General features: G+C 36.2%; 1 protein-coding gene across 2 annotated transcripts in view; it reads left to right on the plus strand.

Annotated features, from left to right (window-relative positions):
- The window catches only part of LOC149541053 (glutamate receptor 3.1-like), a 107,619-nt gene that overhangs the window by 50,764 nt on the left and 32,750 nt on the right, over positions 1 to 24,105 (plus strand). Inside the window, exons 3-5 of one of the 2 annotated variants that reach the window (XM_089802043.1) lie at positions 4,764 to 5,581; positions 5,696 to 6,106; positions 6,267 to 6,547. In XM_089802043.1, the coding sequence (XP_089658169.1) occupies positions 4,764 to 5,581; positions 5,696 to 6,106; positions 6,267 to 6,547 (1,510 nt within the window). Of the gene's footprint in view, positions 1 to 4,763; positions 6,107 to 6,266; positions 6,548 to 24,105 lie in introns of both variants that reach the window. The other variant, XM_089802042.1, reaches the window with a different exon arrangement.

Raw genomic sequence — 24,105 nt, forward strand, 5'->3', positions numbered from 1 at the left:
AACTAGGAAAAAGACACTTCCCTTCAACACCAAATGAAGAGCTTGTGAGGAAGAGCATATACCTCCCAAGTTGGTAGAGATTTTCTATGAGAAAGAATGGAGATGAGGAAAATGTAAGAAAATATGAGATTGAGAGTGTGAGATCTTGAGAGAATGAATCCCTTTGTTTTATTGTCAAAATGAGTTCAGGATGGAGAGATATGGAGGGTTGGGTGTCACCCTAATGTTGATGGAGGCCCACAAGGGTGTTACACTACAAGTAATTAGACAGTGTAACCCTCCAATGACCAACTTGTTTGCAGAGATATGTAGGATGAACCCATGGCTCATGGATGCCTCCATGGCGCACGTGTCTATGATTGATCTGGGTCAAATAGTCAGGAAAATGAGGTCACAAGTGACAAGGCAAGTTGACAGAAATTAAAAAGTAAAGATTGTCATAGAGTTGGCTAAATCGAATGCCTATGTAATGTGAGATTGCATGGCATGCAGTTTATGACATTACAAGAGCAAACATTAATTTTAATACCTGGAACCTAAGTTACCAATTCGGATGTAGATTCCGAAGCGGATACAAGATGTGGAGATTTTTTTTTTGGATGTAGATGCGGGAGAAAACGTGTGTGTGTGTGTGTGTGTGTATATATATGTATATATATATATATGTGTGTGTGTGTATATATGTATATATATATATATATATATATGCAAATTAATGCAAGAAATATACAAAAACAAACCATTTGATAGTATGACTATGATACTTAACCCTTTATCAAAATTCATATGATATATCAATATGTGCTTGTCCAACATTAGAGCTTAGTCTTAGACAATAAGTTCAAATAGGTCATGTTCAAGATTCCAACAAAATAAAGACTTAGTTAATGATTGAAGATTCAATCAACTTGCATCAAAGTTTGACTTTGAATCAAAGGGATTCACAAGAAAATCCACATTCTCATCAGCATCTCCAACTGATGAAAGATCATTTGAACCAAACATGGTTCCACTTATGCTAGATGCAACACGTGCCACACTATAATCATCACCGTCTCCGACTGTAATAAGATCATGAAGTGTTGCATCCAAATCTACATACTCAGGGGCTACATCCCAAAGATTTGTTGCCCCTTCCTTGTAATGATCATTCTTACGTGAAAAAAGATGCAAGTTGGTGTGGACAAAGACCAAATCCTCAGCTTTCTCGGAGCCCAATCGGTTGTGCTTCACCGAATGGGTAAAGGAGTATGTAATCCAATTCCTTTCAGTAGCAGAAGAACTAGCAGCCTAGATAGTTGTCACAAAACATACAGACGAAAAGAAAATTAATTTTAAAGAATGTGTGAAACACTAAATTCTAGAATGCAAATGTAAACATAAAAGTTCAAAACAAAACAAAATAAAAAACTTACTTGTAATAGGACCTTGATTGCAAGAGGTTGAAGATGCTTGAAAGGTTGACCATACATGTACCACCATGTGATAGCTCCCATTCTATTTTGGTCCTTTAGTGCAAATGGAGAATGCTTTAACCTTGAAGCAAACAACCCAAATTCTTCCCTCACTTTTTCATGCTTTTCTTCCAGTGGGAAGAGTCTTGTAAGAGCTTTGTGGCACCCCTCAACAACCTCCTCATTCGAAAATGTTGCAACTCTACCCGACATACCAACTACCTCCTCACTATAGTACCTAGGAGATAAGGCATATGCAAGGAGGTGCAATGGGGTAGTCATCTTATTCCAACAATGGTGGATAATTGCTTGCACTTGTTTGCATAAGGCTTCGCTTTGTGTGGGGTCACTCTCATGTGCTTGTATAGATTGCTTTACCTTCTCAACCATGGTGTCCATGCCATCATAGACATCCCCCAAGCAAGGTGTATCTGTATTAGCAAAACAGAGCATAGTCATGATGGGCTCGGTGAAATCCAATACATATGCCACACGAGCCCACCAACTCTCATTCAAGATCAAATCCCTGATCCTTTGTGCTCTTTTTGAATTTGAGACCTATATGCCCCATTGATTACCGATGATCATTTGGCCCAATGCAAAACGGGTCTTAGCAACCTAAGCAAGTTAACAATATGTCAATTGACAATATAATTATAAATTTTATTTTTTAACTAAATTACAAATCCATGAAACTTGGTAATTTAAAAAAATTAATTTACCTTTAGCAACCCCAATTTGGAGTATGTTCTAAAAATGGATTGTGACATTTGGTGGTTTGTCACAAACATTTGTATGTCCTCCCTCTCTTGGTATATTTTCTTCACTCAATCTACTTAGTGCCCATCCTCTGCATGATCAAGTTAAGGGAGTGAAAAGTGCATGGGGTTCAAAAAATATGCTCATACCAACTCTCAACTAAAGCACCCACACCCCTATAATTTCTGGCATTGTCTGTGACCACCTGTACCACATTCTCACTACCCACCATCTCGATGGCCTTGGTGCTAATTCTAGAAGTGAATTCAGAATCCTTCACTTGCCCCTCACAATCAACAGCCTTCAAAAACATTGCCCCTTTGGGGGAAACTGCAATCACATTAATTAGTGGCCAGTTTCTTGTATTCTTCCAACCATTCGATACAATAGTTAGACCCGAAATTTTCCAATATTTTTGATTGGTTGAAGTTCTTTCTCTATAAATGTCTTCTCTTGTTGCAATAGAGTTGTGTGCACCTTTCATACCCCAGGCTTGAGTAGTCAACTGGTGATTCTTTGATTGCTGCCACCATTTCTTTCCAATATGGTGATCTCACCAAGTTGAAAGGAAACCCATTCGCATAGAGGCAACCTGCAATAGCTTCACTAGCACGTTCTCTTGCCTCCATTTTAATGCGATGTGCAATGGGCTTTTTTTGAGGGTTGAAATTCCCACTTCTTCCTCATCCTCTCTTGGCATAGGTACTTGCAAGAATGGGTGTTGGGAGGATGCAATTGGTTCAGTAGGTGCATGCATCTTGCTCTTTGAGGATGGACCTTGATAGTAGCTTTTTTTGATCTATTGATCAATGCATCAACAACTTCTTGTTCTCTTACAAATGAAAGTATTTCTGCACTAGTCATCCTAGTACCATTTTTGCCTTTGCACATTCCAAATCCTTTGCCAACAGGGCCCATAAAATGAAACTTTACTCGGGAATATGAGCTATTGAAAGGTTTTCCTTTGTTACTTCGAGAATAATTTCACTTCCAATACTATGAGCCACCTCCTGCAACCTATGATATTCATGTTGTATGTCTCCACAAAGGAGAACCTATATCAGTTTTGAAATTATTAGTCCCTTCCCCTCCTTGGCCCCCCACTGAACTTTGACTAGCACCACTACCGGTATCCATTCTTGCCTAGTTTTTTGCAACCTATTCTATAAGAAAATAAATAAATTCTAATTAGGTCCTAACATCTATGAACATCATGCACACAAGTGGAAAGAAGTGAGAAAAAACTACTAAAATAGATACCCAAACTTGCTTCTACATATCTTTCGAAAAAAAAAAATTTGAAAAAATTCTTCAAAAACTTGAAAAAATTCATCAAAAAGTCAAAAAAATTCATCAAAATACTCAAGAATGGGATTGACCCTTTGAATGATTTTAACTCCTTTGAGAAAGCTATCTCTCGCTCTTTGATTGATCCTTTTCGAAAATGCTGAACTTGGCTTCACAATGACAATGCAAACTAGAGACCAAATGAGAAGTGACTGTAGGTGCAAAAAAGTTCCAAAAAGAGTTTTGAATGCTTCAATATTCACCTTTAGGGTCATTTTAGGGTTTCATAGCAAAAAACCCTAAAAAAAGAAATTAAAACATGTGCTGAATAGGAAAGTTAAGTTGTTTTTTATTGTTTTTTTGGGCCTTTTGGCTGCTGGGCTCTCGGATGTATCCGGAAGCCCTGTGGAAGCTGTTTGGAAGCCAGTCCTTGCAGAAGCTGGTTGGAAGCCAGCCACAGGCTCCTGGATGCGTTTGGAAGCCAAAGACACGTCCGGGAGCTTGCTGCTGGCTTCCAGCCAGCTTTTGCAAGGCTTCCGGATGCATCCGGAATCCGTCTGCTTCAGCATCCGCACCCACGGGCAGGAAGCTCGAATCGGTAACTTAGCCTAGAACACATACCATCCTTAGGGGAAGAAGTGCTTATGTCTTGTCTATGGTATTTGGAGAGTTTCCAAACTTTTTGATTGCCTATTCTCAGTTCATCTTGATTTTCTGGATTCTCTAAAATTTATGTGCCATGAGTATTTTGAAGACCAGCAACCTTTTTTTATCAGTTGTTTTAATTTATTAATTATTTTTAGAATAAAATATTTTTATAACCTCTCCTAGAACAAAACAAAAATAGTTTTATTTTTCTATCTGATTTTCAGTGAGGAAAGCTCTTATTTATAAAGTTCTTAACTAATCTTATTGACTGATTTCTTGAGAAGCTTCTTTCCAAAAAAATGAGTCATTACATAAAATAAAAAATTACTATATATTTTTTAACATAAAATAAACTGAAGACCTAACTAAAGAAAAAAGGTCTGTATATGCACATCAACACCATTACATTGAGTATATGTTTCTTATTTCATAGAACCTCATTTTCTTGGTCATAAAACACTTATGAAGTTCCTATATTCATGAAGTTCTGTCACACTATTCAGTATTACAATTTCTTGAGTCTATTGGTCTATCTTTTAGGCTTTATTCTTTACTGTACTGAGACAAAACAAATGTTATAAGCTACTATCCATTTAACGCCCTTTATAATTACAGCTTTGGAGCTGATGAAAACAGACAATGTTGCAATAGTAGGACCACAATCTTCGGTTATTGCTCATATTGTTTCACATGTAGCCAGTGAACTTCACGTACCAATTCTGTCATTTGGAGCAACAGATCCAACTCTCTCATCATATCAGTATCCTTATTTTTTTCGCATGACACACAGCGATATATATGGAATGACGGCAGTTGCAGCTGTGATTGGTTTGTATGGCTGGAAAGATATTGTAGTTGCATATACTGATGATGATTATGGGAGAAACGGAATAGCAGCTTTGAATGATGCACTAGAAGAAGTACAAGCTAAGATTGTTACCAAAATACCATTTCCTCCTGGAGCCAGTAAAAGTGAAATTGAAAGTGCATTGGTGCAGTTAGCTTTGATGGAGTCGAGGGTATTTGTTGTTCATATGAATCCAGATACAGGTATTGAGCTTTTCTCTGAGGCACTTTACCTTGGAATGATGAACAGTACCTATGTCTGGCTAGCTACAGATTGGCTTTCTTCCCTGTTGGACTCATATGGACTTGATTATGAAACCATGAACTCACTTCAAGGAGTCCTTGCTATACGTAGGCATATTCCGATTTCTGATCAGGAGCATGCTTTTACAGTAAGGTGGAACAATCTTTACAAAGCTAGAATCATTGATTTCCACTTGAATGCATTTGGACTCTATGCTTATGATGCAGTCTGGACAATTGCCCGTTCTATTGACAATTTCTTGAGCAAAGGAGCAGTTAATTTTACAAGTTATCCTCGGCTCTCCAATGCAAGTGGAAACAAAACAGAATTAGCAGAGTTAAAGGTATTCATAGGAGGTCCACAGTTGTGGAAAATATTACTGCAAACAAATTTCACTGGCTTAACTGGTCCTATAAAATTTGATAAAACTCGAAATTTGCTTGGTGCTACTTTTCAGATCATTAATATAGTTGGAACAGGATTTCGTAAGGTAAGTTATTGGGCTAATCAATCAGGCCTTTCTATTGTTCCTCCTGAAATCAGAGTTGCCAAACCACACAACCAGCAAACTGTGGGTCAGAAAATGATTGATATAGTATGGCCAGGTCAAAACAAACTAATACCACGTGGGTGGGTATTTCCTAATAATGGAAAGCATCTTATAATTGCTGTGCCCAGAAAGGTGGGATTTGAAGAGCTTGAGCATCCAGTGGAAGGTAATTACAACATGATGAAGGGCTTCGTTATTGATGTGTTTGTTGCTGCAGTGGCCTTATTACCTTATGCCCTTCCATACACATTTGAACCTTTTGGAAATGGGAAATCAAACCCCAATTATAATGAGCTTGTGCGGGAGGTTGCCTCAAAGGTTGGTACTAGCAGAACTCTTGGCTTTATATCTCCTAATATGCTTTAATATGATCAGCTACAGGCTATAGTTCTCATATAATTCTCGCATTGTCTTTTTTGTGCACCAAGTAAATTTGCTTATATTCTTGAAGTATTTATTTATTACTGGAGTACTGTAGAAATTTGATGCAGCAGTTGGGGACATCTTGATTGTGACCAATCGGTCAAAGATTGTGGACTTTACTCAACCTTACATAGAAGCAGGGCTGACTGTGGCGACTTCTCTCCAGAGGGTCACTCCTAGTGGCACTTGGGCTTTTATGAAGCCATTCACAATAGAAATGTGGTGTACAACTGCGGCATTCTTTCTCATCATAGGAGCTGTTGTATGGATCTTGGAGCATAGATCAAATGATGATTTTCGTGGACATCCACAGAAGCAAGTTCTTACTATTCTTTGGTATGTGAGATTCTTCATTCTTATTTTTCTTAATGGGAAATTTATTAATCATTTTGATCCAGAGGTTTCATGTATATCATGGGGAATTCATTTCCTGGTGTTGGTTTGCCCTCAATCATAGATCATTGTTCTCGTGGAGATTTTCTTTTTCCTTTTATTGGTTTTCTCTATATTTTTGTGTTCTTGATAAATGCAAAAAGTAGGATTTTAGAATCAGCCTAGAAGGGAGAAACTAAACAAGTAGGTAGTGGTGGCACTTATGAGGCAAGGATGGCACCTAATTACCTTTAGAGCAGGAAGGACAAATGTTCTAAGTAACTCTCTATGAATGAAACATATTTTCCTAACTTATTATGAAAGAGGTGCAATAAAGTATTACACAAAAACCCTCCCCTTCACAATCACACTTCCCTTCAGTACAAATTAGGAGAGAACATACCCATCTCATATACTAGAACCAATAGCCATCTCCTGGTGACTATGGTTTAAAGCATTTAAATGCTTCATCTCAGAGTTGCATTCCATTTTGAAGATAGCGTATATGTAGTAGAGACTCTATTTAATACAAAGACTTTTTTAATTCCATAGTTCCCTAGTACTCAATTCTCCCAAGATCTTGAATAATAGTAAATCTGAAAGGCACAATCAGATTGAGATTTTCCCTTTCATATCAATATTTGCCCATCCTTCTATAAATGAGGGTTTGTTTGCAGCCACAACCCACTGATCTTTATCTACAGGAAGATCTTCCATCTTCAACTTTCATAATTCAATTTTTTGACTGGTTAGTCTCTCTATTTTCATTCTTGAAATTCTAGTCATTTGTTTTTCCCATGAGACACACCTGCACAGAGCTTTTACACATGAAGTGGGCTAGTACAAGGCTGGTAAATCCTTCATCTCAAAGATGTAGTTACACTGTACCTTCAATGCCACAAAATGAGAAATGATATTAATATTTCAATACAAGGGAAGGAATGTTAATAAAATATTAAGTGCAAGGCCAAGAAAGTAGTGGTGCAATAACAATATAACACGATTATTTATCTTAGGAAACCCTCTCCAAAAGAAATACCAAAAATAGCACTTAGTTGTATTATCTCCATTGTTCAATATACATAATTATCACTTGCATGCAATCTATATCAATGTACAATTATATATAGACACACAACTATAAGAAAGCATTAAACAAAAGCACAATACAATGAACACAAAAAATTATAGACAAAAAAATCACCTTAAAAATGAACTCAATTTTAATTCAAATGCAACAACTTTTGCACTCAAATGCCAATGGTCCTCAAATCCCTAAACCAACATGATAGAATATAAAACATTCAAAAAATACAGCATATATCTAACATAAATATTGGGGAACCTAATGTTTATTGTTTACCATAGACAGCTCTTATCATTATTATTATCCTTGGAGAATCTGCTTTCATGCACTTTTCTCCCAAACCAGACTATATGATTGTTTGCAATCAAGACTTAAATTCCACTGCTAGTTATATCTTATGGTTCATCTGGTCTTTTTAGTATGAGCGACCCTAAATCTGCCTTTCTTTCACTTTGTCAGACATCCCGACGACACTGATTTTTTCATCCGGGTTACTGATTTGCAACTGTTGGATACCAGGATCAGTATGATCCATCTAGTAATTTGTCGTAGAGATCATATCAAGAAGTATTATGATATTACCTGAAGGAAAACAAATATTTGCAACAGTAAGAATAGTTGAACATTTGTTGCAGAATTGAGGAATATTTGGAAAAAAAAAAAAAAACTTCCGTTGTAAAAAGTTTGGATTGTATGTGTTCAGGTTTATCGTAGACAAAGAAATAAATGTGAAAATTATAGAAATCTTTATGATCAGATTATATTGGTGGGATTTGATTGAATAATATCCTTTAAATTATTTTCTAGCGATTTCTTTTCAATAGATATTAGTTTCAAGCAAAGAGATCTTGATGTTGAAGTTGTATTTGCTAGACTATTATAGTAACAGAACAGAATCAAAAAGTTAGTTTTTCTTAATTTTTCAAAGGTGAGCTATAATTTCTTAAGAGAGAAACTTAATTTTTTAAATGCTTGATGGTGATTGTTATCTGAAACATATTATATAGGTATTTGAACCCTAAGAAGAAAATTAGTTTTTAATAGCAACAGCTATTTGGAGATTGTGGGTTTTCCTTTAATTAATAGGAACCATTAATTCCTGGATGTTTCCTGGGCATATTAATGTTAGCATTACTATATTAGGGTTGTTAGTTTGATAGTTTTTCTGTGAGTAGTTACCAGTTACGCAACCAACACTTCCTTTTCCTATTTATGTATCTATTGAACACATATTTAGGTGCTGCAATACAATCTTCATTTCTTCTGTTTCTTTTATCAACTTCAATTGGTATCAGAGTGTTCGAGCCTGCAAGCCTAGTAGTTTTTCTTGCTATCGAAAACTTGTGTATTGCAGCCTTCAACAGAAGCGTAGAGGTTCTGGTACTAATGAGGAGCCGTAGGAGTTTTTATTTATTGACTGTACATTGTCATATCCACAAGGCTGCAGCCTATGTATGGTATACACAGCCTATTTGAAGACCACATGCATAATAGTCTGTGGTGTATTGAAGAACATGCACATAGCCCATATTATTCTCCAAGTTGGTTGGTAGCACCGGAAGCATAGGACCCGTGGTCATGGAGATCTGCTGATGACAGTAAGGGGTGCATGTGTTTGGGAAGCCTGTGAAAGTCGGAGCAACCCACAAAAGAAGCAGAAATCCATGCAAGGATTGCACACCGTAGAGTTATCATTTTTTTTGGAGACATTGTTTTTTTTGCTGTAGTGTTCTCTACAGTATCTGATTGTGGTAGCAGAGTGGTGGCTGCCAATATTGGAGGTTTGAACAAAATTCTCCCTGTGGACTCCCACACAATCCCGTAGTTATGAGCAGTCACACAAACTATTTCCTAGACACACGTTCTTAGGGTGAATGTCACATACTCCCTATGATGCCTGCAGTATGGAGAGCAATCATGGAACACAAAAACCAGTATCTGACAGTACTGTTATTTATTTTTCTATCCTTGATGCTCTTCAAAACATCAGAAATCTCAAGTTTGATGAGCTGATTTGGAAAGGGATCCTCGACTAGTTCCTGTTTGATGTTCATTGCCAGGCCAAGAAGATCAATGTGCAACTTGAAGCTGGTTACAATGCAGATGACAAAGATGAGGTAGACCACCCACAGAAGTGTCCTCATCTCACTGCACACGACTACTGTGCCTATCTTAATTCTCTTTGTCCTTAAAGGACTATCTTATTTTTCATAAAGTGTGTGTTGTCTCTTCCTCAATAAAGATTATCAATAGAATATTATTTTTTTTAGTGTTATTTTGAGATCGTCATGTCTGCACTGAAAGTACTCTTGTTAGACACCCAACTTCTCAAGGGGACTAACTATGCCACATGGAAGATCAAGATGTGCACTATTCTTCACTTCAAAGACTTATGGGAGATTGTTACAGGCGTTACTAAACGTCCGATTGATGTTGATGCATAGAAGATGTTTGACAATGCTGATGCAAAAGAACTAATGCTGATTACTCTGAGTATATCTGATGTAGTTCAACCTTATAATCGTGATGCTAACACGTATAAAGAATCTTGGGAGACTCTTTCCATGATATTTGAGGTGAAAATCAGGCCAAGGTACTTCACTTGCAATTTAAATTGCATACTCTTCATGTGCAAGCTGGTGAAAAGATTGCCGATTTTTTGTGTCGTGTGTCTGTTCTCTGAGCCAATTTTCTTGCTCTTGGAGAGACAGTAGAGGATGATGAGGATTCAAGTTGCTTTGATGGTCTTTCACTTTACAAGTTCCTTTGCCAATGGGTACAAGTCTTTAAAACATGAGCATTTTAGGAGTTTTCCCACCTCTACCTTTCACCATCTCTTCTAATGTGAGAATTATCTTCCAAGAGTCAAACGAATACAAACTTGACAGGTTTCAAGGACTCAACCTTCTCCAAACACCCAATCTCACCTATTTGGGCTATTAGGTTTGTGAGCCCCAATTAGACCCCCCCCCCCCCCCATTCAGTTTCCAGGCTAATAACTTCCACACAATAAAAGCCCTCCCATAATAAAATTTGGATCCTCTGTTAGACTACCAAGTTTCATGATAGGATCTCACCATTTGATTAGGGTTGCTTTTATAAGGTGATTATTAGACCTATAAGGGCTAATATACAGACTTGCTGATAGCTTCTTGTTTTAGGCTATTCCTCTACACAATTTGGTCCTACCAATACTTTAATGAGTTGGAACACATGCCAATCCACCCTCCCAAAGTGTTCAAACACCTTGCTTCATTCATCCATGCATCTATGCTACTCTGTTTACAAAATTAAGCCAATCACATTGAGATGCCAGGCACTAGGGTTCACTTCAAAAATTAGCCAATTGGAGTGGCTACAAAAAGGGTTTCAGAATCTTATAGTACATGATTGGACCTTGCAGTACCCCAAGGTCACCTATTTGGGCTATTAGGTTTGTGAGCCCCAATTAGACCCCCCCATTCAGTTTCCAAGCTATAACTTCCACACAACAAAAGCCCTCCCATAACAAAATTTGGATCCTCCATTAGACTACCAAGTTTCATGATAGGATCTCACCATTTGATTAAGGTTGCTTTTATAAGGTGATTATTAGACCTATAAGGGCTAATATACAGATTTGTTGACAGCTTCTTGTTTTAGGTTATTCCTCTACACTATCTAGTCCTACCAACACTTTCAATGAGTTGGAACACGTGCCAATCCGTCCTCCCAAAGTGTTCAAATGCCTTGCTTCATTCATCCATGCATCTATGCTGCTTTGTTTACACAATTACACTTGTCACATTGAGATGCCAGGTACTAGGACTCGCTTCAAAAATTAGCCAATTGGAGTGGCTATAGAAAGGGTTTTAGAATGTTATAGTACATGATTGGACCTTGCAATCCCTCAAGTTTCAAAATTTTTGAACTGTGGATGCAAGTCCAAAATCCATCAAACTTTTTGAACCATGGACGTAGGTCCAATGTCCAAAATTCTATCTTTTTGAAGAGAATAAGTGTTCTTTTCCCAATCTAAATGTGCCTTCCTATCAAATTGCCATGGTCTTCCAAGGAGAAGATGACAAGCATCCATGAAGAAATATGTCACATAATATTTTGTCCTTATAACCCCCATATTGAGTTCTACCCAAGCATGTTCATTCACCACTATTTGTTGCTCCTTATTCAACCAAGAGACTCTATATGGGCTATTATGGGGCACAATTTCTAACATTAACTCATTAGTAGCTTCCTTAGACATTATTATCAGTAGAACTAGAATCAATGATTACTTTTCAACCCTTGTATGGCTATTATGGGGCACAATTTCTAACATTAACTTGTTAGCAACTTCCTTAGACACTATGTTATCAGTAAAACCAGAATCAATGATTACTTTGCAACCCTTACCTTGTATTTTGCAATTGATCCTAAACAATGCTCTCCTTTGGGGTAGATTACTCTTCTCTGCATTGACTGGTTTCTTGATCAATGTCCTCCTTATCATCAAAGTCTCTCCTACATCTGAGGCCAAGTTCAACTTAGGAGAAGTTATAATTCTCTCATCTTTTTGGACTGATGTGGCTCTTCTCTCATGACCATGGGAAGTAGAGGCTTTCTCTAGATGCCTATATGAAGGGTGCTCTAATTGGTTACAACTAAAGTATTTCATGTTAGCAAGCTTGAACCCTCTACTTGATTCATTTTCTCCACCTCTGTCATTAGATCTTCTTCCTCTATAGCTACCTTTTCTACTTGAGTCTCTTGCTTTTGCCACCTGATCTTCCACCAAAATTGCCTCTATTATTCTTCCCTCTACCTCTACCACTCTTCTCTTGTCTACTTTTTGTTTTCTCCTCAACCTTTAGGGTTAATTGATAATATTTATGTACCATATCAAGGCAGAAAAGGTTCAACTCCTCCTGGATGTTCATTCTAAGGCCATTTAGATGCCTGGCCACCTTTACACATTCCTCTGCAATCCTAGAACTCATACAAAACTTCTAAAATTCTTTAGTTTATGCATTTAGATCCATTTCTCTTTGCCTTAGGTTCTAACTTTTTCTATGCAGTTGTACCTCATAGTCCTTAGGTTCTAACTTTTTCTATGCAATTGTCCCCTTCCAGGAAGAAATCATTTTCTTTCCTAACTTTTCCCTTTTTGTCTAGATAAAGTTCCACCGTGTGAGGGTTGCTCCCCTCAATTTTGATTTGGAAATCTTCACCTTCTGTCCTTCAGGCATTCCTTCACATTCTGAAAGGTTCTCTAGGGCTTCCAACCAATCCATCACAACATTTGCATCCATTTTACTAGTGAATGTGGCTATCTCTTCTTTTCCCTCCATGGCCCTAACTCCCATGGACTTATGGACCTTAAGAAATGGCCTTTGTTCTGCAAGAACCTCTTCTTCATCATCCTACCCAGGGGTTTCTTCTTCATCTCCATCCCCTTCTCTAATAGATCTCTTCCCCACTATCTTTATCTGGTCCTTCAATTTTTCCAACTCCTATCTAAGCCATTTCTTTTTATGCTTCTTGTTCTTGCAAGCTCTATATTGGTCACCATGATGGATATCTCACCTTCTAATTCTTGAAATGACATAAAGCCCTATTTTCTCCTACTCCCAAAGATCAACTTGCTTTGATACCAATTTGATAAGGCAAGCTTCTTTGATGGTCTTTCACCTTACAATAGGCCTCTAAGCCTATCCTACAAAAGAGTCACTAGCAAGCCCTTGGAATCTATCAACTTTCTTCTTCACTTGTTCAACATGATACAATGCACCCACGACCTTCACAAATCATGGAACCAAAGGATACACTTTACAAGTTCCTTTTCCAATGGGCACAAGTCTTCAAAATGTGAGCATTTTAGTAGTTTGCCCACTTCTCTTTTTCACCATCTCTTCTAACATGAGGATTATCTATCTAGGGTCAAATGAATACAAATTTGATAGGTTTCAAAGATTCAACCTTCTCCAAATACTCGATCTCACCTATTTGGGTTATTAGGCTTGTAAGCCCCAATTAGGCCTCCTTATTCAATTTTCAGGCTATAACTTCCACTCAACATAAGTCCTCCCAAAACAAAACCTCCAATTTGGATACCTATTTGGACCTTTGTCAAACTACCAAGTTCATGACAAGATCTCGCCATTTGTTTAGGGTTTCTTTTATAAGGTGATTATTTGACCTATAGACTTTCTTATAACTTCTTGTTTTGGGCATTTCTCTACACAATTTGGTCTTTTCAACAATTTGTTTTGGGCATTTCTCTACACAATTTGGTCTTTTTCTTTTATAAGGTGATTATTCGACCTATAGACTTTCTTATAACTTCTTGTTTTGGGCATTTCTCTACGCAATTTGGTCTTTTCAACACTCCAATCAATTGGAACACATGCCAATTCACCTTCCCAAAGTGTTCAAACCCCTTGCTTCATCCATGCAATTTATGCTACTCTATTTACACAATTACGCTTGTCACATTGAGATGCCAAGCACTAGGTTTCGCTCCCAAAATTAGCCAATTGGAGTGGCAACGGAAAGGGTTTCAGAATCTTATAGTACATGATTGGACCTTGCAATCCCTCAAGTTTCAAAAATTTTGAGTTGTGAATGAAAGTCCAAAATCCATGATTTGCCCCCAAAACCTAGTTAGTAAGGTTTTTAAACAAGTGATACAAAAATACTTATTCCTCCTTCCCCTTACAACTTTAGAAACTTAAAGTACATGCAAATGAAAGGTAAAACAATGCTCTACGAGGATCTAGGAGCGATCATTGCTTACCAATCCAAATACATGAAAAGTGTGAATTGTAAAACACAATTTGCTAAAAATTCCTTAATGTATTGATCTCCCAACTTGCCAAAATACTTCACCACCCTTTCTTGAGCCATTATAGATGTTTTTGAACCATTTCCCAATGGTTCAAAACCAATTTTTGAATTAGTTGTCTGTTAACAACAAATTTGCACAACTAGACAACATTTTTCAATAACTTGACAATTTTTGCATTTTGCAACGTCCTAAGTACCATAGGACCACTAACCCCTTAGCATGACTATAATGAACATGAAACAACATTAGAAACATGATCAAGGGGTAATTTCCTTAGTTTGACCCCAATTGATCCTAAATGAGCAACTATTCATAATTGGTCTTGAAGTACAATTTGATGCCGGATTTGGCTTATAGTAACTCCAACCCTTTACACTTGGTCTACATGATCCATGTGACCCTATTATATTTTTCCTACCCCACTTGGAACCCCATTGGTTTAGGCCTTTGTTACAAGCTTAAGGTGCTCCTACACCAAAGAATAAACTCTTTATTCCAATCACCTTGTGTGCTCCTCCCTCCAAATTTAGGACCTTTATCACTACGTTTAATATCACGAAACAACAAGTTTCCTTTGAAGAATTGATAAACTTTTGTCTATAGGAAAAAACACTCCACTCTCTACATGAGGAGTTCGAGGAAAAAACTCGTCTCTCGCAGATGTGGCTAAAAAGCTCACATGGGACCTTCTCAGTTGCCACAACCATCCCGGTCACCACAATTACCAGCACCGAAGCCCTTCATTCATTAGTGCTACATTTGTAATAGACACACTCATGATACTGACCAATGTTGGTACAATGGTCTTACTCAAGGTGCTTCTAGTAAAGAGAGCTCTTCTAGTTGCAACTATTCTCACCAATCTTGTGGATGCCCTCATCAACATCATCAATGTGGCAATTTTACTACACAACAAGATGAGACTTCTGATGGACCCTCTGATGAGGATACACATGCTTGGTATTAATTAGAATCTAGTACTTGTCTCCCAAACCTCTCCATCCCCATGAGATGTTTGGTTCATTCATTCTAGCACCAGTAAAAATATGATTGGTGATAAAGGGTTGTTTGATACATTGAATCCCACACCTATCGGTGGTCTCATTCGTATTGCTGATGATAAGGAACATGTGGCAAAAGGAATTGGTATAGTTACTATCCCTCTTGATATAGGAAGTTACACTCTAACCAATGTTCTCTATGTTCATAGTTTCACTAGTAATCTTTTGTTTGTTAGTCAACTTTTGAATCATAGACTTAAGGTAGAGTTTCATGTCCAGGATGCTGTTAAATCCTGTTATATCTCAAAAGATGGAGTGGTACTTGCTTGTGGTTTCAAAAGTGGTCATCTCTTTTCTCTTGATACTGCTTCCTCCTCAAGTGTTTCTCTCTGTGCTTCTACTATTGAATCAGCTTCTCTCTGGCAATACATATATGGCCTTCTCCATGCCTAGTCACTCTCTCAGTTGAGCTCACATTCATTGGTATGAGGTCTTCCTCCTCTTTCCTCTTCTTTTCCTATATGCTCTGACTATCTTTTAGGGAAACAACATTGAGATTCTTTTCAATCCAACACCTATCATGCCTCTTCACCACTTGCTCTTGTTCATATCGTTCTTTCTGGACTTCTTCCTGCTTCGTTTTAGGGCTGCTGCTATTTTCATTTGTTTACAGATGACTTCTCTCAAAAGACATGGATGTATTTTCTTCAGAAGCAAAGTGAGGCTATCTCATTTCTAAGCCTTCTATTCTCAAGTATTTCATAAATCTGGAAATTCTCATCTTGTTATCCGTTCAGATATAGGGGGTTATTCACTTCTATTGAATTCATGAAGTTCTTGAAGGCCCATGGTATTAAGAAACAATTGAATTCTCCCTATACCCCTCAGCAGAATGGTATTGCAGAACGACGCACCCAAACTATCATGGAGATGGCTAGATGCATGCTTGCTACAACCAAGTTGAGTAAATAGTTTTGGGAAAAAGCAATTCAAATTGCAGTATACCTAATCAATAGAGTTCCCACTAAGGCTCTCCAAAGTAAAACACCAGAAGAGGTATGCAGTGGCTAAAACCATTAGTTTCATAAGTGTTTGGTTATACTGCATATATGCATGTCCTAGCATAGAAACAAAAGAAGCTTGATTCAAAGACACTCTAGTGTATATTCTTGGGCTATATTTCACAGTCGAAAGCGTATTGTCTCATGGATCTTGGGGCATGCAATATTTTTGTAAGTAGAGATGTGGTTTTTGATGAATCTTCTATTGACTCTCAACTACACACAAAAGTTCCATTTTCCTTTCATAAGATTCAAAATCTGATGATGAGATCGAGCATTCTTCTCAACCAAGAGGGGAAGAAGAGTTATATCGTGATCTATATGTGGATCTAGGTATTTTGGAGGTATCTAATCAACACCAACATCCTCATCCTAAATAAGTTCAAAGTACAATTCGAGACTCTCACTTAAGTGCTCCTCTAGATTTCTCTACAAGGACTAGGACATAGAGTCAAACAAGAAATAACATAAATTTAGCCCTAGTGAGTTCAACTGAGGATGGCATTGAACCTAATACAGTACGTAAGGCTCTTAGTCAACCGCATTGGAAGAATGCCATGGATGTTGAATATGAGTCTTTAGTTAAAAATTGTAAATGGGAGCTTCTTGATCTGCTAACAGGAAAGAAGCCCATAGGATGCAAATGGGTCTTCAAAACTAAGTACAAGGTAGATGGATCTATCGACAAGTATAAGGCATGTCTTGTTGCAATGAGATTTGCTCAACAAGAGGGAATTGATTATAAAGAGACCTTTGTGCCCACTGCTAAGCTCAAAACTGTTCGAGTTGTTTGCGTTTCTATCTCCATAAAAAGGGGGGAAGCTTCACTAGATGGATGTCAAGAGTGCTTTCTTGAATGATGATCTTACAGATGAAGTCTATATAGTCCAACCCAAGGCTTTATTGATGAACATGATCCTCTCAACGTGTGTCATCAAATCAAATCTAAATATGCACTTAAACAACCACCTCATGCTTGGTACACTAAAATAGATGGTCACCTTCTATAGCATGATTTTATTCATAGCTCTTGTGGTCCTAATCTATATTCAAAAAGGTTGAAACAAAGATTGTCATACTTGTTCTGTATGAGGATGATCTTATCATTATAATATCATTGATACTGTTAAGCATGATCTGAAAAAATCTTTTGATATGACTGATTTGGGGCTACTACATTATTGTCTTGGCTTAGCTTTTTGGCAGCAAAAGCATCATATCTTTATTTCTCAGGTGAAATATGACAAGACACTTGTGGATAAGTTTGGAAAGACTGATTGTAAGCCGATGGAAAAAGGTTTACAAGTCTCCTGCTATAATGTCCCCCTTTGGTATAGTTTGGGAATTTGGGACAATTTCCCTTTAATGTACTTGCTAGAAACTTCTTTTCTTCAAACCTTATTATGTTCTCTAATATGGTTTATTGATGCAAGCTTTTGTAATTGATAATATATATGTAGATATTGGTATTATTGTTTCAAGAACAACACATATGTTAGACCACTTGTAAGAATATATTTAATTTCAAGTTTATTGTTATCCTTGATTTGAGGATTAGACATATGCTGGGTGATTGGATCTTTCTATACTGATGAATTCTTTACACGAATATCTACTTATTTGTAGTAATAACTTATGACTAATGGCAATACACTTTCACTTCAGATATGGATATTATACAGCTATAATCAGAATCTCCACCCAATAATGGTTTATCTCTGAATGATGCTCTAATATGCCACTATATGGTGATTATCTGTCCAATATTACTAATTTGAAAATGTACGAATCTTCTATCATTTCTATTTATCTATACATAGGATGCCATAATTTTGAAGATAGCCCTCTTAGTTGCAGATGACTTTCATGTGATAATATCTTATCTCTCTTTATTGTTTATTCTGTTGATAACAACAATCATTAGCCACTGACTGTGTATGGTTATATACACTTCTCTCATTGATTATTCCTATTCTCCACCATATCCTATGTCTTCCTGTATTATAGAGACTTCCTCTCCAATTGAACGACTTCAAACAGATTCTATATACACCATACCTTCAATAGGCGTGTCTCTTCCAGTAATGCACCTTCTGATCTCCTCACTAATTGATAATAAATTTGTTGAAATTTATTATAAGTGATGCCAAATAGATTGTTGTTAATGTACCAAACAATACATCTTAATCAATCGATATTAAGGTTATTTCTTTTATCATGGGCAGTCATACTCAAACTCTGATTCTTATTTCCCCAAAAATCATGTGTGGAATTTGTTGGCACAAAACTGATGATGAATTAATCAGATATTAGATAAGAGTTTTCTTTCCTGCAATGATTTTGTGGTCATTAGCTAATATGCAGTGCAAATACGAAGAGTTCAGAATGAATATCATGATCATTATTTCTCTAACATCCTATTATGTTGCCAACCATACTTTAATAAATATGATCATTGTGTATTAGTATTTAGAGTTTGTGACATGATGGGTTGAGTTCAGTCACAAAGTCGTCAGTGATATTTTATATTCGTCTCCTCTAATCATACACGCTTTAATTGTCATGCCACTCGTTCTATGGTTCTTGTTTACATGTGTGAAAAGCTTAGGGATCGACCAATATAGAGGTATTGCATAGTCAATTGTCCATTATTTATTGTTTTTCTAGTTTAATTATTGTTACACATCATAATTATAATTTATATTATTTGATATTATTATTTCAATATCCAATATTATATCATATTCTTCTATTATTATCTAATTATAGTATTATCTATTATTATCTAATTATAGTATTATAAATTATTATTTTATTTTACTATTTTTATCCAATCTTATACAAAAATGGGGTTATTACAGTCTGCCCTTCCCAAAACTGCTTGTCCTCAAGCAATTCAAATCTCCAGTGTGATTTGATCATAGTCCTGCAATACAATTTCGATTGTAGGACTATATAGTTATAAATATAAATTCAAAGATCTCAAAATTCAATTTAAATTACTAAGAATGATTTTAAAGAAGGAGCTTATCTTGATATAATGTAACACTTCCTATTGCTTTCTCCATGATGGCTCCTTACGAATAATCCTAGGAGAGACTTTGTCTCTTCCTCAATCTCTAGGGGTATCTCTTTAGAATTATCCCTCTCTAGTTAATCCTTAGGTAAGACTTTATCTCTTCCTAAGGCCTCTTGTAGATATCCCTTTAGGATTATCCATCTCTAGACATTATCTCACCCTAAGGTCTCTATGAGTATACCTTTAGGATGTACTCATCTTTGTGATCCTTTAGAAGAGACTTTATCTCATCTAAGGTCACTAGGGGTATCCTTTTAGGGAAATGCCTCCCTATTTAATCCTTAGGAGAGACTTTATCTCATCCCAAACCACTTGGAATATCCCCTTAGAATTATCCCCCTTTATTTAATCCTCAAGAGAGACTTTATCTCGTCCTAAGGTCTCTATGGACATCCCTTTAGGATTACCCATCTCTATAATCCTTGGGAGAGACTTTATCCCTTCCCAAGTCTCTAGAAGTGTATGATCTCTGTAGTTCCATACTAGGAAATTGTGAGAAGACCTTGGGTGTGGGTAAATACAACTAAATATTTTGCATTAATTTTCTAATTTTACTACAAATTTTCAATTTGTTATATATATATATATATATATAAATTGATAATCAAATGTTCACCATATTATCTGTTGACCCTTGAATAGTTTTCACTAATTGAAAGTGAACAAATTTACTAATTTCTTATTCTATTTTATTTTCCCATCTCCTCTAGTATTGGTTACTACATTTTCAAATTTATTCATCAAGTGGAATTTCTTCAAAAACCCATCACTTCTCTCCTTCATTTTGTGCTTGGATACTATTGGGATCTTGATGGGGTCAAGCCAAATAACAAGATGGCCGCAACAGGAAAAGGGAAACTTTATTAATTATGAAAATATGCTAATACACTCAGTACAGAGGAAACAGACTTCAAAACATACCCTATGGGCTTACAATAGTCTAAATCTGGAGATAATTTCTCCTTCCAGTACCTCCTCTCCAACTCTACTCCGAACTGCCTTTTACAATGCCAGAAATGTTCTTAAATAGACCCCAAAGTGTTAAGGATTAGGAATACATTCTAGAAAGCCCTAGTTGGCATCCACCGCCCAAATAGAAGGCTCCAGAAGTCGCATTAGAAGTCAGTGCAAAATTAGAAGAATCTAGAAATGGTAGCCGAACTTTCGGAAGGCATAACTTTTGAACCGTAGCTCCGATTGACAAACCGTTTACATTTTTAGAAAGCTCTCAAAGCACTCTATAGCCCTATGGACCCCATTTTTTGGCCCTATGTGAGGTCATTTAATGCCCCAGACCTGACTTTGAAGCATTCTTAGGAGGTCCCCCAGAAGCTGAAAAACTGCAATAACTTTCAAACCATGGGGCCTTTTGACCTGATTCTTTTTCTAGAATGTTCTAAATTACAATTACAATCATCTGGCCAATTTACACCTTCTAACTCACAAAATTATGGCTCAATTACATACTCCTATTTTTCTGGCATTTACACGTATCCCAAGGTGATTAAAAACTCTAACCCAGAACACTAATAGTGGAATTATGAGATTTGGAACATTTATTTGACCCAAATGGGTATCCATAAATGAAAACACATGAAACAAAAACTATATCTAGGTATATTTTTTTTTTGGGTGACACAGGATTGCCCTTATACCTCTGGATACTCCTACATCAGATCTTTAGGATCGTTTCTTTCTTTCTTATGTGACTCTTCTATTTCTTCTCAAATGTTGCTTCTATTCTATTGATTTGATTCCTTCTGCTATACTGTGTCCTGATGCCCATGGTTCTTTGCACTGAAAGCATAGACCTTTCCTCATTGCCTCCTCTTTTTGCTTGAGAGCGTCCTTGCCTTGGCATTGATGCACAACACTCCACTGCCCTTTGCAGAAATAACATTCTTTTTCTTTAGGATCTTTTCTTGAGTCATTGATTCTACATTCTACCTTTGCTGAAAAATTCTTATATCTTTCCTTTCAAGGATTTGATTCTACCATTTTTGCTTTTCTAATGGATTTTTCCAAGTTTTATTCGTCCTCATTTTCTAAGTCGTTCATATAGGATCTCACCTCATTTTCTAAGTCATTCATTGTAGTTTTATTTTTCCTCCTCTCGTAAGTTTTTGTAAGCCTTCATTCATAGGATGGTAGGATTATGCTTTGATACCACTATAATGTCCCCCTTTGGTATAATTTGAGAATTTGAGAGAATTTCCTTTCAAGGCACTTGCTAGAAACTTCTTTTCTTCAAACCTTATTATGTTCTCTAATACGGTTCATCGATGCAAGCTTCTATAATTGATAAGATATATGTAGATATTGGTATTATTGTTTCAAGAACAACACATATGTTAGACCACTTGTAAGAATATATTTAATGTCAATTTTATTGTTATCCTTTGAGGATTAAAGTATCTTAGGTGATTGGATGTTTCTATACCGATGAATTCTTTACACAAATATGTACTTATATGTAGTAATAGCTTACTACTAATGGCAATGCACTTTCACTTCAGATATGGATATTATACAGCTATAATCAAAATCTATGCCCAATAATAGTCTGTCTCTGAAAGATGCTCTAACATGTTGATATATAGTGATTTTCTGTCCAATATTACTAAATTGAAAATGTACGTATCTAAAATCATTTCTATTTATCTATACATAGGATGCCATAATTTCGAAGATAGCCTTCTTAGTTACATGACTTTTATGTGATAATATCTTATCTCTTTTTATTGTTTATTTTGTTGATAACAACAATCATCACCCGCTAACTGTGTTTGATTATATGTAATGTCCCCCATCTTTTAGACCCTCAATGGAGTTCTTAGCTTTTCGTTCTTTGAAGGCTAAGTGGAGGAATAAGGAGAAATAATTTAAAGTAAAGTCAATAAATAAATAAACCTAAAGGTGACTTTATATTTAATTAATTTAATTTTCTAGAAGCACAACTAATTATTGTATTGGAAAGTGGGAAGCTTCTAAAGAGTGCATTTTCTAGAAGCAAAACTAATTAGGATTATCCATCTCTACAATCCTTATGAGAAACATTATCTCACCGTGAGGTCTCTATGAGTATACCTTTAGGATGGACTCATCTCTATTATCCTTTAGAAGAGACTTTATCTCATCTAAGGTCACTAGGGGTATCCTTTTAGGAATATCTCTCCCTATTTAATCTTTAGGAGAGACTTTATCTCATACCAGACCACTAGGAATACCCGTCTATTTAACCCTCAGAAGAGACCTTATCTCGTCCTAAGGCCTCTATGGATATCCCTTTAGGATTACCCATCTCTATAATCCTTTGGGAGAGACTTTATCCCTTCTCAAGTCTCTAGAAGTGTATGATCTCTGTAGTTCCATACTAGGAAATTGTGAGAAGACCTTGGGTGTGGGTAAATACAACTAAATATTTTGTATTAATTTTCTTATTTTACTTCAAATTTTCAATTTGTTTTTAATATATATATGTATATATATATATATATATATATATATATTTAAAAAAATTGATAATCAAATGTTCACCATATTATCTGTTGACCCTTGAATAGTTTTCACCAACTGAAAGTGAACAAATTTACTTATTTCTTATTCTATTTTATTTTCCCTTCTATATATATATATATTTAAAAAAAATTGATAATCAAATGTTCACCATATTATTTGTTGACCCTTGAATAGTTTTCACCAACTGAAAGTGAACAAATTTACTTATTTCTTATTCTATTTTATTTTCCCTTCTCCTCTAGTATTGGTTACTAACTCCATTTTCAAATTTATTCATCAAGTGGAATTTCTTCGAAAACCCATCGCTTCTCTCCTTCATTTTGTGCTTGGATACTATTGGGATCTCTAGGATCATTTCTTTCTTTCTTATGTGACTATTCTATTTCTTTCTAAAATGTTGCTTCTATTCTATTGATTTGATTCTTTTGCTATACTTGTGTCTTGATGCCCATGGTTCTTTGCACTGAAAGCATAGACCTTTCCTCATTGTATCCTCTTTTTGCTTGAGAGCATACTTGCCTTGGCATTGATGCACAACACTTCACTGTCCTTTGCAGAAATAACATTCTTTTTCTTTAGGATCTTTTCTTGAGTCATTGTTTCTATGTTCTATCTTTGCTGAAAAATTCTTAGATCTTTCCTTTGAAGGATTTGATTCTACCATTTTTGCTTTTCTAATGGATTCTTCCAAGTTTTATTCATCCTCATTTTCTAAGTCGTTCATATAGGATCTCACCTCATTTCTAAGTCATTCATTGTAGTTTTATTTATCCTCCTCTCATAAGTTCCTGTAAGCCTTCACTTACAGGATGGCAGGATTATACTTTGATACCACGATAATGTCCCCCCTTTGGTGTAATTTGGGAATTTGAGAGAATTTCCTTTCAAGGCACTTGCTAGAAACTTCTTTTCTTCAAACCTTATTATGTTCTCTACTATGGTTCATTGATGC

This window comes from Cupressus sempervirens, chromosome 9 (assembly GCF_028749045.1).
Source record: "Cupressus sempervirens isolate cs-2001-9-10 chromosome 9, ASM2874904v1, whole genome shotgun sequence".
NCBI lineage: Eukaryota > Viridiplantae > Streptophyta > Pinopsida > Cupressales > Cupressaceae > Cupressus > Cupressus sempervirens.